At 33.1% G+C, this 17,773-nt stretch overlaps 1 protein-coding gene across 3 annotated transcripts in view; it reads right to left on the bottom strand.

The window, feature by feature from the left end:
* Positions 1–17,773, bottom strand: part of KCNT2 (potassium sodium-activated channel subfamily T member 2) — a 377,441-nt gene that overhangs the window by 10,105 nt on the left and 349,563 nt on the right. For all 3 annotated transcript variants that reach the window (XM_021686661.1, XM_021686660.1, XM_021686659.1), the window contains one exon: positions 14,673–14,973. In XM_021686661.1, the coding sequence (XP_021542336.1) occupies positions 14,673–14,973 (301 nt within the window). The remainder of the gene's footprint in view (positions 1–14,672; positions 14,974–17,773) is intronic.

The following is a 17,773-nucleotide window of genomic DNA, read 5'->3' on the forward strand; positions in this document are numbered from 1 at the left end:
AATCAAACTTACCCTAAGTTTGCAAGTAAAACTATTATAATCCTAAGATCATCAAATTTATATTTTAAAAAAGGAACATATTTGTTTGTATATCTTTAGGGTGGACACAGGAATTGTATCCTGTCAGAGGGATAGGGTTGTCAGGCCAAAAGGAAATGCCTGGTGAAATCTGAATTTCAGATAAAAACTAACATTTTTTTGGTATAAATATGTCCCAAATACTATTTGTGGCATACTTATACTAAAACATTTATATGCTGTTTATCTGATATTCAAATTTAACTGAGAATCCTGTATTTTTACTTGTACCCTGTATTTTAAACCTGTCCATTATACCTAGGGGTAAATGGCTAACTCAACCAGTTGGAGCTCAGAATTCCAATGAATATAAAATGATGAGCTTACTTCAAATAAGGTAAAATTCCAACTCAAAACATATTGTACTGGCAGGAGATGACCAAGGTCCTTTTTCTATATAAAAAGCAATTTTGATTTATTTATACTTTTTGAGAAACTTCCCCTTATGAGAATTTCCATAAATGCTGTACAAAGGAACAGATCCATAGTACATTCTAGAGACTTAAGCAGGATACTCTAAAATGTATCAGGTCTACTAGAAAATCTCCATCTCATTTGGCTATGTATAACTCAATTTCTTATATAAACAGTGGCATTCTTGAAATTTCTCGTATAAACAGTGAACATTATTAAACAATGGCATTAGAGAAAACAATTTTAACAAATAACTTCTCAGTCAATATCAATACCCAACCTCTTTCCTTGATTATTAACATAATGTTGTACTCATTTGTCTTCTGGCATGAAGTCAAGATATATCGGTGACTTGGTTTGCCTGTTACAAGTGTAAAAACTGTGGAGATAACTGAGAACTTTACAGCAGTAGATATAACTATTGTGCTGATATTTTTTTCTGCTCAAGTAGTCTGTTTTATTTATCATTCTGAAGATTTTCATGTTTCCATGCACTCCAGAAATTGAAGGGAATGTTTTGTTAATGTGCTCAGTTCAGTGGTCCTATATGATTTATATCAAGACATGGGTTACACAATCAGAACTCATCACTCATGGTTTCTTTCCCCACACTCTCCCCCCCACCCCCACCCCTCGCTGACTTCTCCTCAGTGTTAGGTTAAAAGAAATTAAAATAAATTGCTGAGTTCAAAGTTATTCTCTCTTGGTCTTTCATGTCTGCTTTGCTGTAGAGTTAATTCTATCTGCTTTTTCTCTGTCATGCTGCTTTGTTGGAAATCTTACAGTTCATTCTCCTCTTTGTGACTCTGTGGTTAAGAATTAGAAAGCAAGGTTTTAGGGGTGCTTGGGTGGCTCAGTCCTTAAGCGTCTGCCTTTGGCTCAGGTCATGGTCCCAGGGTCCCCTAACCCTAACCCTGCATCGGGCTCCTTGCTTGGCGGGGAGCCTGCTTCTCCCTCTCCCACTCCCCCTGCTTTGTGTTCCCTCTCTCTCTGTCTCTCTCCCTCTCTCTGCCAAATAAAAAAAAAAAATTAGAAAGCAAGGTTTTAAAAACCTATTGTGGTCACATATCAAAACCATATTCAACGATCTAGTTTTATCAGTGCCAAGTCTGGTATTACTCTCTATCGGTCATTCCTTATATTTATTTTTTTGTTATTTCTGAATTCTGGGAGGGAAACTGTGGTAAGTTTCCTACCATAATCATCATCATCATCATCATCATCATCATCATCATCATCATCATCATTGGTGGTGACAAGTCCCAGTGAATTAAATAAGGCTCTTTACCAAAACTACAACATATTTAGTGAATAAAATAAAATTGCTTTGGAATATTTGGTTCATGAGCCAGAATCAATATTCTATTTCCTATCAGGAAAATACGTGCTAAAAAAATCTGTTGTGAGCATATTCGATGTGTTCCTGACAAGTAATCTCTGACCCTGGCAAAATAAAAATCATTATATCATTACATATTTATATTGTTTTGTTAAAATTATTTAATCATTGATATAATTATCTTAAATGAAGCTATTCTTGTGAAAAATTAAAATAAATGTACCAAAATATTGAAAACTTTAAAAGAAATTGTATAGAGTCAAATTAAAAAATTTCTAGTAGTATTTACCGAGAAATTTATTTCGCTGTATTAATTAGCACATGCAATTATTAAATCAAAATCTCCATAGAGCAAATATTTTGCTTAGAATGTTTCATGTCAAGAGATCACATTAGAAAGGAAATGGATTTATACGCCTACTTTTCTTACAAAATATTTCCTGTTGAAGAATTTTAAGAGTACTTTTATTTTTTTTTAATTTTTTTAAAGATTTTATTTATTTATTTGACAGAGAGAGAGACAGCGAGAGAGAGAACACAAGCAGGGGGAGTGTGAGAGGAGAAGCAGGCTTCCTGCTGAGCAAGGAGCCTGATGGATGATGGATGTGGGGCTTGAGTCCCGGACCCTGGGATCATGACCTTAGCCGAAGGAAGATGCTTAATGACTGAACCACTCAGGCTCCCCTTAAGAGTACTTTTAAATAAGGAGAATAAATTTGATCAGAAAGAAATTGAAATTTTACATATGATGGTGTAGATTTCACTAAATATTTCTAACAACATATCCATTACGTGTTACGTAATTAAAGAGACATTCTAAATAATACAAAGGTATCAATAAGAGGCTCAGTTAAGAACAGAGATTCTGAAACCAGAGTGCCTGCATTGAAATCCAGCTTTCCCAGTTACTCATGTTGAGGCCTTAGGCAAATTACTTAGTTTCTTTTAATCTCTTGTGCCGTTTTAATTTCTTGTGCTCTAAAATGGGGGGGGGGGGGGAAACAATAGTACTATCTCATAGGTTATTGTTCAAATTAAATTATAAATGAATAATAAATATAATTTAAAAGTAACAATATAAATATATAGTTCCTAGAATCAGTGCCTCATTTATATCAAGTGCTATATAAAGGTTTCCTATTATTGTAGCAGGCAAAATCAATCCATAACTTGTAAATAATAACCATACAGGTATTGCGATATGAAGGTGTTAGCATGCAAAGACAGGAAAGAAAAAGTGTTCAAAGAGAACATCAATGGGAAAGCTGAGATGGTTGAGTTAAAAAGCAGGCGCTTGTGGATGGACTAAAGTGAGCAAGGAGGAGATTAATTGGGGACAATGTTGAAAAGTCAAACTAGGAGCAGATCCTTTAGGGCTTTACAGACCTTGATCAGAAGCTCAAATTTTATTCTAAAAGCAATAGGAAGTCATGGGAGGGTTACAAGGGTGGGAGACTAAGTGGTATGATCTAATTTCTTATTGAATATATTACCTTACTTGGCTGCTCTGTGGAAAATTGACTTTAGTGGCTCAAATCTGGGTTCAGGAAGAGTAGACAAACAATATAGAAACCCAGGTGAAAGATGATGGTGGCTTGGGAGCAATGGAAATGGAAGATATTTGGAAGGAGGGAAGAAAAGACAGCTAGAGAACCTGAGAGAGTAGAGGTGGAGAGAGACGGGGAAGAAGGAAGGGAGGAACAAGGGAGGGAGGAAAGGAGAGACTGAGATTGTTTTAGAAGGGAGATACAACAGCATATATGGATGCTGATGCAAAAAGCAAATAAAGATGAAGATATTGATGCTGTACTAGACTGACGGTATATTTTTCCTCAGTCACTACAAGAAATACCTTATTGAGGGAAATACTCCCAGTTGCACAAGTGCTGACTTCTTCTACATAGTCCAATAATCCAAATAATCAGTAATAGCATAACCCAGCAATGATTTCATTTTTCCCTCTTCTGAACTTCTAAACACGTTACATGTTATCCAGCTATAAAACTGGCTATTTTTATAGTGTTGACCTAATTTGCTCATGTATTTCAGTTTAGTACCAAGCTATGCTTATGAATACAACTATTTTGTCAATTTTACTGAACTTACCAGTCTATTTTTGGGGGGAAAACATGGTTAGAGATAAGGATAAAACAGTCATTTTATTTAATGACCTCTATTTAAAATAATTTTCATTACTTTCCAATAATTTAGAACTATTTTGTGATACACAAGATGAATATCAGGACTCTCTTAACCTCCCTTTATATAAACCATTAAGAAATCAAGATTAGAATTAGAACAATTTAGTATTGTTTCAAATTAGTGAAACAAGTAGCATGATATAAAGCCAAGCTTCAGAAATTGTTCAGTTTCAACTCTGTCAAGAGCTATTCCATCACTTACAAGCTTCATACACAAAACTAGTTCTTGTAGGCCCAATTTTCCTTTTAAAATACAGTATTCAATATTTCCTAACCTTTTAAAATCTACTACCTTTTATAAATATTAAAGACCAAAACCCCCTTGCAATTTTTTTAATATGATAGAGAATTCAAAAACAAAATTAATAAAAGTAAAAGTGAATAATGTCTAAGAACATATTTTTTCAATGGTGTAAAGTCCAGTTTTGCTTTGTTAAAATGCTTTCTCTGCTGTGTGTGCCCCTCCCTGCCCCACCAAGTACTGACTTTCAGAGGTTTTTGTGTATCCCAGTGAATGGGACTTGCTCAATAAATGCTATTTTCTTTCAAAATATTATGACAGATATTCCATATTAAGTGATGTGGGCCAAAGTGATACAGATTGTTTACAAAGTAAGGGTTATAGGCACACCTATTTTTAAATAGAACATTAATTACATTTTTCAAATGTGTGCTATATGTTTTCAGGTGAAGTACTTCTAAATTTAAAACTATGATTCTAGTTGATAATCTGAAAAAGTAGAATAAATATACTACAGAAAGTCTAAAAGATTTTGGAAAGACCATATTTATTTGTTTTATTTTTTCATTTTAACAACTGAACACACTGCTTTAAATTTAAAGATACTTCACCTGAAATAATATGAGATTGAAGAAAAATATATTGAACATATTACCTGAACAATTTAAAAATAACATGTTTTCCAATTTTATAGCTCTCCTGTAGTATTTCCATATGATTTATAGGAGGCATTTTTATGACAGTTAATAATCATAACTTGTCACACATGTATTATTTTGTTCTTCAGTTTAGTCAGTTAATAATGTTAACTGGACATGATTAGAGTCACAATGCTAAATCTGGGGACAGAGTAATGAAAAGGTAGGCAAAGTCCTTGTCTTCATACACCTTTTAAGCAATTTTCTTGAAAGGCAGTATGCTATGTAGATACAATCTTCACAAGAGGAGTAGGCATCTCTAGTTATAGGTTTACTTATAAGTTAACTGTAAACTTCCCATATGATTTTAAGCATAACATTTAAATTATCTTAGGATAATCATCACTGTTCTGTTTACTTCATAGACTTGCTGGTTAAAAAAAAAAAGAAATTCACTAGTTCCAAGTGCACAGAGTCTAGATAAATGCATACAGTAATGCAACTTATACCAGAATTAAGATAGAGAACATTTTCATAATGCCAAAAAGGTCCCTCCTGCCCTTTTATTGTCAATTGTTCCTCCTACTCCCAAACCTTAGCAATCAGTGATTTCTAGGAACAATGACTTTTCTAGAAGTATGCAGTGTGTTTCTGTGTGGCTTTTATCTTCTTCACATGTTTATCAAGCATCCATGTTACAGCATGGATCTACTTTAATATTTTTATAGCCACTCAGTTTTCTTTGGATTTATGATTGCATGAAATATGTATTTTCATGCTTTTACTCTTAACCTGTTTGTTTCTTTAAATTTTTGGTGGGTTCATACACAATACAGAGTTGAATCTTGCCTCTTTTAATCTAATAAGATGACTTCTGTCTTTTAATTGAAATGTTTAGTCCATTTATATTTAATATAAATATCAATATAGTTGGGTTTAAATCTACCTTCTTGCCAGTTGTGTTTTATTTTTCCCATATGGTTTTTTGTTCCTCTCTTCTCCCCTCTCTACCTTGCTTGGATTAATTGAGATTTTAAAAAATTTCTTCTTATAATCATTCCAATGTATTTGCACTATTGGGCATTGTTATATCTCTTTAATTTAGTTATTTTGTAGTTTCTCTTGGTCATCATTTGGCAAATGTTTTCCTGTGAAGGGCCAGGTAGTAAATACTTCAGGCTTTTGGGCCATATGATCTCTGTTGTATTTAGTAAATTGTTTGTACTATAAAATGAAAGTAGCCATAGATAATACATAAACAAGCAAGGATGGTTGCTTTTTTTTTTTTAAACAAAATCAGATGTTCTATACTTGTTGCCCTTGCTCCAGGGTTTACAATATACAGCCTTAACTTCTCAGTGGCTATGCTTAAATAACATGCCACTTCATGTGTAGTATAACAAGCTTACTAAATTATATTTCCATTTCTACTTTCCTATTATTTGAGGTATTATTGTCATACATTTTTGCTTCTATATGTTCTATAAATCTTAAAATGTTTGTTAGAAACAGTAAATTGTCTTTAAACAAAATGTATAAAATAAGAACATATATTTTATATTTTCTCAATATTTACATTTCTTTTTATCTTTTTTTTTTTGTAATCTCTACACCCAACATGGCGCCAGAACCCACAACCCCAAGATCAAGAGTCACATGCTCTTTTCATTGAGCCAGCCAGGCTCCCTTACCATTTCTTTTTAGATCTAAATTTCTACCTGGCATCAATTTCCTTCTGTCTTAAGAACTTCCTTTAACAGTTCTCATAGTGCAGATCTGTTGTTGACAAATTCTCTCAGCTTTTGTTTGTCTAAAACAGTCTTTATTTGCTTTTATTTTAGAAATATATTTTTATTTTGTATAAAGTTTTAGGCAAACTATTTTTTTCAGTACTCCAAAGATATTCCTCTATTGTGTTTTGGTTTGCAAAGTTTCTGTCAAGAAGTCTACTGTCATCCTTGTACAGCTGACCCTTGAACAAGGCAAGAATTAGGGTTGCCAGCCCCCTGTGCAGTAGAAAATCTGCTTGTAGCATATGACTCCCCCAAACTTAACTACTGATAGTCTACTACTGACTAAAAGCCTTACCAATAAAGTCACTTAACATATATTTGTATGTTGTATGTATTATATACTGTGCTCTTAGAATAAAGTAAGCTAGAGAAAAAATGTTGTAAAGAAAATCATAAAGATGAGAAAACACATTTAGAGTATTGTATGTATATTTATTGAAAATAATCCATGTATAAGTGGACCTGCATAGTTCAAATCTGTGTTGCTCAAGAGTCAAGTGTATTTGTTTTTCATTCATAAAGTGGCTTTTTTCTCTGGCTCCTTTTGAAGTTTTTCAGCAATTTTGTATACTGTATCTTGGCATTATTTCATTTGTTATATGGCTTGAGCTTCATTGAGCTTCTAAGATCTTGAATAGAGTTCCCATCAAATTTGGAAAAATTTTGGTGATTATTTCTTCAAATATCTATTCTCTTCTTTCCTTCTGGGACACCAATTGCATGACTACTTGATACTGTCCCACCAGTAAGTAACACTCTTTATTTTTTCAAGGTTTTTATTTTTTTCCCCCTCTCTATTCTGCATTTTGGATAGTTTATTGTTCATTGATATTTTCTTCTGCAACAGTTATCCTGATGTTAATGTCATCCAGCACACATTTCATTTTTAATACTGCATCATAAATTCTGACCTCTAGGAGGTTCAGTATGGTCTCTTTTATAAATTCTGACCTCTAGGAGGTTCAGTATGGTCTCTTTTATATCTTTAGTTTCTCTCCTTATCATGCTTCTGTGTTCCTCTACATCTTGAGCATATAAACTATACTGTAATAGCTACTTTAATATTCACATTTTTCTGGATCTGTTTCTGTTGATTGATTTTTCTACTGGAAAAGCTCATATATATGAATATATATTTTATTTTGGGTCCATCTCATTGACTTTTAGCCAGTATAAGTCTTAATTCATTTGATTCCCTTTCCTCAAGTAACAAAGTTATATGCTTTCTTTTGTCCAGAGTCTGCACACTATTGATCTATATTTTTTCAAGTTATTTAAATTGAGAACATAAATAGTCATCATAACTGGAAGTTTCTTTTTGTTATCTTAATGCAATTAGGAAGCCATTCTCTGCCCTCTCAAAAAATATTGAGTAAAAGTTCATTCAACCAATAAACTTTTTTTCTCAATGGTAAAAAATATTTCATTTTATTCAAATTGGCCACATTCTTCTTACACACATGCTAAAACACATTTGAACTTCTAGTCATAATGATAAAATATATGTATATTTAAATGCAGGTGACTGCATTTAATGTTCTGGGAAGGACATGTTACAAATCCATGAAACAAAACTATATAGTTTTAATTTAGGGATATATGAAAAATTCATTGCCCAAATATTTCCATTTACCAGAAATCATTATCAGCTCAACAATTACCCCTTTTGAAAGCTTCATAATTTTATCTATTGAGAAAACCATTGAGTTTGCTTTTTTCTATTAATATTCTATATACAGAATGAGATTAACATAAAACAAGCTCATCTATGTATCCTTCTGTTTCTGACCGCCTCCTCATGAGAATCAGTTCTGGAAATACAGAGTAACATAAAATCATCCATATTCTGGGAATCTATACTGGGAGTATATTGATTTTGCATATCAATATTCTTATACTCATTTTTATAGGAAAAAGGTAAACAACACATTTCAAAAATAATAAAAATTTAAAATCAATTAATTTTGAAATGCTAAATTGTTGATGACTTTGTTACAGTGACCTCAGATACTTATATTATTCCTCCTAAGTACTAAAATCTGCAAAACATTCTTTTTTCTTCTTTTTTTTATTATGTTATATTAATCACCATACATTACATCATTAGTTTTTGATGTAGTGTTCCATGATTCATTGTTTGCGTATAACACTCAGTGCTCCATGCAGAACATGCCCTCTTTAATACCCATCACCAGGCTAACCCATTCTCCCTCCCCTCTCCCCTCTAGAACCCTCAGTTTGTTTTTCAGAGTCCATCATCTCTCATGGTTCATCTCCACCTCCGATTCCCCCCTTCATTTTTCCCCTCCTGCTATCTTCTTCTTCTTCTTCTTTTTTAAAACATATAATGTATTATTTGTTTCAGAGGTACAGATCTGTGATTCAACAGTCTTGCACAATTCACAGCATTCACCATAACACATACCCTCCCCAGTGTCTATCACCCAGCCACCCCATCCCTCCCACCCTCCACCATTCTTGAAGAAATATCTAGCTATGGTAACTTTTCCCTCTTTGGTAATTTGCTTTAGGAAAATTTGTAAATAATTTTGTACTAGAAAAGGTACCTGACTTACTGACTAAGATTTTGGGAAAAAATTTTTAAAACTTACATAAAATGATAATTGATTTACAAAAGAATATGAGAAGTTGATGATTGCTACTATTACTACTATTACTATTACTATTGCTACTACCACTACCTTATCTATCATAACTTTGGGTTGAAATAACAGTCCTTTTTGTTAATTTTGCTTATTTCTTTCCCATAAGAAAGAGAATGAAAGGATTAAGTCTCCTTATTGTCTTAAAAAATATATACTTGTTGGGCGCCTGGGTGGCTCAGTTGGTTAAGCGACTGCCTTCGGCTCAGGTCATGATCCTGGAGTCCCTGGATCGAGTCCCGCATCGGGCTCCCTGCTCGGCAGGGAGCCTGCTTCTCCCTCTGACCCTCCCCCCTCTCATGTGCTCTCTTTCTCTCATTCTCTCTGTCTCAAATAAATAAATAAAATCTTTAACAAAAAATCAATCAAAAAAAAAAAAAATATATACTTGTTTAATTTGTCCATTATTTCAGGCAATTATAAAGTTACTTTAGAAAGAAACTAAGACCTTCTGATAGATGTAATGAAAGCCAGTGGATAACTAGTAGTTATCTCTTTGTCACTTAAAAGGATTTGGTTTTTTTCTACCTTGGCATTTTATCTTTTAGTAACAGTATGAAACTTACAACAATCCATGTCAAAATTGGCTAACACATGTAGGAGCAGTCACACTAGGAAGACTTACTTGCCAATTTATACTCACTAGTGTGCGCCATTCTGTGAGCTAATCATTAAGAATCTGTCAATAGTTAGAAAGAATAATTTTGTTTTGTGAATGTGAGAGCTATTCTAAATAGATTGCTGAAGAATAATGCCAGTTATGAACATAAAGAAAAGTATAATTATTCATATTTGCAGTATAGCTTACAGATTAAAAAGTCATTTTTTCACATACATTTTATTATTTTACACCATACCCCTTTAGGAAGGCTTTATTATCCTCATTTGAGGGTTAAAGAACATGAATTTCAGGGCGATAGTGATGTGCCCCAAAAACACATGGCCAGTTTGTTGTATACAATGCCATGAACTTTGAGGGGAAGTTTTAAAAAATTATAGTGAAGAAATTTCCCCAAAAAATTCAATGGAAAGCAAGCAGAATTTGTAGATTTTCACTTTAGCTATTTTACCAAAATATAGAGGTCTTCAAATTCCATCCCTCAAATCTTGGGGCCAGATATGTTCCAGAATTGAATTTCTAGATTTAGAAAATAATATTGGTCATATCAACGTGCGTTATGAAATACCACATGAAATGTTACTTACCTTCCTGTCAAAATACCTACAAGTTTACTGCATTTAAAACATGTATTTTTCTTCATTTCCAATTACCAAAGCAAAAGGTTCCAACTATGATCTTTTTCCTGTATTTTCAACTTCTTCATTAATGGCTCAATTTTAATAAACATGCTCGTATCTCTCTGTTCTTCAAAACAAACAGTCTCACTTCCCTCTCCACTTTCCCATCCAGTTAACTCCATATTCTCACCTTTCCTTCACAATGAAACTTCTTAAAAATATCTGCTGTGGCAGACAGACAGTTGTCTCTCAATAGAGTAATTCTTCTTGTCTTCTTTAACGTTAGATTTGGGCCACCAAAAATAAGACATATTCCCTGCCAATGGGACTTAGCTGAAATGGTGAGTGCAATTACTTGATAGTATGTTTTAATTGAAGAGACCTTTCCTTCTCTGGTAATCTCCCTCCTTCCTGCTTGATGGAATGTGGACAAAATAATTGGAGTTCCCACATCTATCTTGTACGGTGACATGATTTTGGCAATAGAAGCAATAAATGGTGGAGCAATGAGATAGAACATTAAATTTCCAATACCTTGGGGTTTCTAATATATTTAAATCCACTATATTCAAATCCTTACCTCACATCATTCCTCAAGCTACTCAAATTTGGCTTGCACACATACTAATTAACTGATACTACTTTTACCAAGGTCTATCAATGATCTATCACTCAATGACACTCTTTGGCATTATTAATCATTGCCCCCTATATCTCAGTCCAATACTTTCCAACATTTTTTTCACATCATAGAACATATAACAAATGATATTTGTACTCACATTGGGGTAACAGACAAAACTGCTTATGGCTGGAAGTAACCAGCCTGAGGAGTGCCTCTGACCACCCCAGGCCCCACATGGCCTTCTGAAAGTATAAAGGATCAATGTCATGATAAATCATGTAACCAATTGATAGCATACTATCATATTTTGGGTAATTCAGTTCTAGACATTTCAGTCTCTTGTTTTTAAAAAAATACTTCTTCCCTTAACATTCTTGAAATGTTTTCCGAAGTTCTCTTATAGTCCTTTACCAGGGGTTATTTCATCTACTCCTACGATTTTAATTAAAATCCATATGCTCTATCAGCATATAGAGTCTTAAGTCTATATAACATCTCATTTCTTTTTCTTGAGAACCAGATAGCAGATATCCAGCTTCTTTTACAACATTGCCTAGTTAGGACTGGGTTAAATTTATTATCTTTACCCCAACATATTTGTCTTCTTTCTCTAAGCTCAGTGAATGTCACCACCATATACTTAATTGTTCAAACGAAAACCCTCAAGAGTCGTCTTTTGACTCTTCCCTTTCCCTCTCCTTTATGTCTCATATCCAAGAGGTCAAAAGTAATCTATTCATTCTTTTGGAGCACGCCAGACCTAACTCAGAAAAAAGCAGATTATGACTTATGGTTAAATCAATCATCATGCATTTTTTTTTAATGTATGTAAAAACATTTTTCAACTATAAATCACTATAGAATATTGATGATATGCACAAAGAACATGTGGTGTAGTGGAAATACAAAGAGACATAGAGTCAAAAGTCGTAAGTTAAAATACTGACTTGAGTGTCTAGTAGGCTAGGAAATCATTTATATTTGAGACCCTGTTTTCTCACCTGTAAGCACTCCATTTGTTCACACATTCAATGTGCAGTTACTGGGTTCCTATGTGTCAGGAAATGTGTAATATATTGGGGATCCAAAGTTGAAAAGATGAGCAAGATATTCCCTTTCTCTCAAGGAAGGAAGACAAACATGCAAAATAATTGTTTTAAAGCACGCATCCTCAATGGAGGCAATATTGCCCCTGAGGGTACAAAATTTGTTTTTGTTTTGTTTGGTTTGGCTGAGGTGGGCAAAGAAAAATCTACTCCTTTTATGTATAAAGTACAGATGTACATACAGTAGTACTTAAATCGATAAATGGAAGATTTGTGGTATTAACTGAATGCCAGTTCTGGGCTCAGTACATTATTATTCATTATCCCATTTGTCCCTCACAAGAAACTTATAAGACAGACATTATCAATTCCATTTCACAGTGATAAAAAGAGGCTTGGAGAGGTTAAATAATTCAATGAGCCTACTGGCTGATACTAGAATATAAGTTCCAAAAATGCAGAGGTCCTATGTGAATAGGTCATTATTCTATTCCCAGTGTAGCCCAATATTATCTGTTGGATGGATGAATTATTGTGAGTTAGGAACACATGGAGAAGTCCAGAAGCTCATGATGTGTTAAATCCCAATCCTGTTTTCATAATCTTTATGTTATTAAAGGTGGCTAGTACATGGCCTTAGGATGGATTGATGGACCTATGGATGAATAGATGATTAGAATGGGACAGAGAGAGGAAGAAAGAAAGATGAAAAGAGAGAGAAAAAAAGAAGGTGGACAATATCCATTCTTCTTTTCTGTAAGAGTTAGTGTGAGAATTAAATTAACAGATTTATTAAAAAAAAAACACAAGAATAACTAAATGCAAGGTACCTGATAGAAGTTTCATTAGCAAAAACATAATATGTTCCCTGATGATTCTCCCATGCAGCCAGTTCATGCATTTTTGTGTCTCTTAGAGTCAAACTGTTATCTGCCACACTGCTTACAGGACCAGCCTTGAGTTATAATGTTCATGAAACACAGCTGGAACTTGGATGAACAATCATTTACTAGAACTTTCCAAAAAAAGAAAGAGTAGCTGAATAATAACTAACAAAAGTACACATAAATATAGGACTATAGTTCTATAAGAAATACAATCATACTGTCATCAAATTAGCAAAGAATTATTAATATAGTTTTTAAAAGGAAGATCAATTTTTCTTTGAATTTACTCTTTAACGTAAGACCTTGTGTGATTATATTAAAATTATTGCTAACAGATTAGTCTGTACTATGTTTAAGTAAGTACTAAATAATTATTTCAATTACATATGGAATCCTGACTCCAACACATTTCAACTGTATGCCCTTGAGCAAGGCCTTTAAGCTCTAAGCTTCAAATTCTGAGGGTAAAGTGGGACACTTATCCACTCTGGGTTATGAGGAGTAATGAAAAAATACACATAAAGCACCTTGCATAGTTCTAGCAGGTTAACTTCTTTTAAACTCTACCTAATTCAATAATTAAAATTTCTCCCTATATACACTGTTTCAAGTTGAGACTTTAATAATAAAGATGAGATGGGACAAATATAGAATGCATTCCATTTTATCCTTAACCTGCATGATATTTATATTATCTTAGCTTCTGGTTTACCCAAGTTATATATATAAAACAAAAACCACTTTATCATCTGGCTTTACTCTAAGTTGACTAAATTTCTTTTTTAAATAAAATTCATAGAGTAGTAAAGAATATATTTTAAAATTATCTTCGCATTATTTATTTAAGCTGTGCTTTTTGGTCTATATGGCAATCATAGATCAACACAGGAACTTAATAATTATTGATGCAATCTACGCTATATGAAATCAAGTACTATTTGAGCTTCAAATTAAAGCTTTTGTAGACTTTTATTTCTGGACCACAAGAAACTAAACAAATTTTATGGATTTGGTTCATTTGTGACTGGTACATTTAGTTACTTGCCAATGCCTCAAATTCATATTATCCCAGTTCCTAGAATAAAATGTGGTTTGGGTGTGTGTGAGAGTGTGTGAGTGTGTGAGAGTGTGTGTGTGTGTGTGTGTGTGTGTAAGAGCATGACAGAACAGGATATAAATCTCAGCCATGCTATTAAAAAGCTAATTAGCAAGTTATTGACTAAGTTTCTTTATCTCTAAAGTGGAAAAGTTTTGGAGAAAATTAAAAAGATAATTCATATAATAAGTTCAGCAGAGTGCCTAGAGAACTAAGCAAATACTTAATATTTCTAGCATTTACTTTTACTGTCATCATTATAATTTTCTGTATTAGATATGTGTCAGTAGTTCCTTCAAACTGGCCTGTGAAACAAAAATGTGATTCTTAACTTACTAAATCTGAACCAACTACACAAAGACTATGGCAAGAATCACAAGTCCATAGCATACAATACTTTTAAAGAGCATACCATATCCCACTGTAGAAAGACCCAAGTGTTTCATTCTATTTTTCACAAGTTCAGCAAGCTCTTGTCTTTCTGACCTCCTGTAGAGGTTCAGTCGCTGCTGGGTTATTTTCTCAGCTGTTTTACCAGAGTGTTTTGGACCTTTTCTGCTCAGTCTTCGGGCCCACTGCATGCTCTTTCTCCGCAGTAAGGGATGGTCTGACTGGTCACTGGAAGTTGAGTTGCGGTGGTTGCTTCGGTGATGACTTTGTTCTTTGGAGTCTTTGGTGTCTTCCCACTCTTCTACACTGATGGATATCTGAGACTTTAAAGGAAATGGATATTGATAATTAGATATCTTAGGAACTACTGAAACCTGGAGATAGGCTAATAATTTTTGCTAATAACTTGGTATCATTATATAGCTCATGAGAATTTTCACAGAAAGAACAAATCATAATCATTGATTTACTTTGTTGTTACTAAAAATATTATTTGAAAATACATTGTTTTGAACTTATATATGAAGCAGATAAAGTAGCTTTGCATCTCCAATATAAGTTTTTATGAAAGGATTTCATTTTTCATGCATCTGTTATCAAATGGCTAGCTTGCATAGAGTTGTTTGGAACACAAACAAAAAATAATAATTTAAATCTGCAAATAAAGTCAATGTAATGGACTTTTCTAAATCTACAACAGATATTTTATATGAAATTTAAATAAAGGTTATGAAAATTGTTTTACTTTTGGAATTAATAATATTTTAAAAGATTTTTAAATTATTGCTCTTTCTAAAGATGGCATTGAAATGAACTTTGTAAAATGTGAATTTTTTTTTAATTCACTCCTCTGAGCCAGAAGAAAACAAAAAGCACTTTTTATTTAATTCATACATTAATTATTCACCACATAAACCTTTTTTTGATTAAAATATTAAAACATATTTCAGGAACTGTTCTTAGTATTCTAAGTGAAAAATGTTATAAATAGTAATATTTCACAAATGTATTCTAGAATCACAAATAAAACTTAAATCAGGCTATTCTCCAGAGGAAGGAAAACAATGAACAAACTCAGAGAGTCTATTTTAATTTACTTTTTTACTACTAAATCTGACTTTAAAGTAAGAAGCTTTCCTTTGATTGTAGGCCCTTAATAAATAAGAGTTTCCTGTTTCAAACTGTTGCTTTTGATACCAGGAAGTTAAATGAAATGCAACACAGATCAAAGCAGGAAGTTTTACTTACTAAAAGCATGTAATGCAAATGAACAGTTTCCTGAATTATACTGTGCATAACAGCAACGTTCATGAATCTGCCAACTGTGTTTCCCTTCTATTGACTGAAGTTTGAACTTCAGCTCTAACAGGCATGTTTTGCTGGCTTTTAAAGTAATAGAGTTTAAATTACCAATTTAAGTAAGATCAAGAGGTAGATCCAATAAAATCCTTTAAAAGTGAATATAAATGATGGAGTCTCAGTCAATGACTTGCGTACAATTCCTAGTGGCAAGCTATGAAACTATCTCACACTTAAATTCAATGAAAAATGTAAATATTCATCCATATTTCTGTTTCAAAACAGTGAGTGATATTAAAAATAGTTTGTTTTAACTTTCAAGTCTCCATAGTAAGAGAACATTTTATTAAAATATTTTTAGAAAACTTATTTGAGATATAGAATTTACGTTGGAAGTATTAAAATGTAGACTGTTGCATGGTTTTGCAATAATGGATACCTTTATAAGTCTTAACTTCCTCTAGTCTCACCTATTTGATAATATACTGAAAACCCTCTTCTGTGGGAGTAAAATACATAAGCCATGACTAATATCTACCATCAGTAAAGAATATCAATCCTTGTTCAGTAGTTTCAGTTTATATGTACTCTGTAGCAAAAATGAAAACATTCGTATTTAGACATTTGTCTTACAGAGTTTTGTTAATCACAATCTTACATTTATTTGAAGTGATTTTTCTAGTCATAAGTCCCAGTGAGTAACAGTTTGATTTCCTACAAATACGTGGAAATAGTAGCCTTGCAAGTCCCATAATTCAAGTAGAGGATGAAACACTATCTCTTTGTGAATGCTTTTTCTTAGTTATATATACCTGGAATTGTATCAAGTAAATATCTAGAACATGAACTGAAGCCTATGTATGTGTTAGTTAAACACTACTGAATACCCTATTCATCATTGTTTTGAACTTCCCTAAGAAAAGAATAGCATGATTTATACATAAAATCCATAGGAATCGAGAGGTCTTTTTGTCAAGTATTCAATAAAATAAGTATCATTTCTTTGTATATTTCACTTTAAGTACCAAAAAAAAGTAATTAGAAGGAATAGAGGGTTAGAAATCGAAACTGACAACAAATAGATTGTTCTCTATGTTTGGAATTTGCAGGTCTTTCTCCCATCCTTCCATATGACATAATGAAAAGGAATAGAATTTTATGTATAAGATTACAAATTTGAATGATATTTTGGTTACTTCCTAGCTTTGTTCCTACAACAAAACTGCTTAATCACTAAGTAAAATGAGAATAATAATAATGCCCATCTTCTACCTCATAGAAATGTTGTACAAATTCTTCTAATACATTAATGTATAAAGAAAACATGTGCCAACTATAAATTTCCACATATAATAATAATGTTAATATATCTTAGTTAAAATGATTATTGACAATATCGATTTCAGTGGAAATAAGCATTAGTTATTCTATTCCCGGATACAGAATATGTATGTGTATGCCTGTGTGTTTTTTTTAAAAAGGTCCATTTATAAATATACTTTCTTGCTGTCATTTCATCATCTGATTTGACTCTATTGTGTTTTGAACGTGACGAACCATCTAGTGGACACAGTGTGCTGGAGACACAGAAGTGCCTTGATCATAGGACCTTTTCCTGAGTTAGAGTCAGAGTGATAGAATGCTTAAAAGCAAGTGTGCTAGGGTGCCTGGGTGGCTCAGTTGGTTAAGCGACTGCCTTCGGCTCAGGTCATGATCCTGGAGTCCCTGGATCGAGTCCCGCATCGGGCTCCCTGCTCAGCAGGGAGTCTGCTTCTCCCTCTCCCGCTCCCGCCTCTTGTGCTCTCTCTCTCTCACTCTCTCTTT

The sequence above is a fragment of the Neomonachus schauinslandi genome, chromosome 6 (assembly GCF_002201575.2).
Source record: "Neomonachus schauinslandi chromosome 6, ASM220157v2, whole genome shotgun sequence".
Lineage (NCBI taxonomy): Eukaryota > Metazoa > Chordata > Mammalia > Carnivora > Phocidae > Neomonachus > Neomonachus schauinslandi.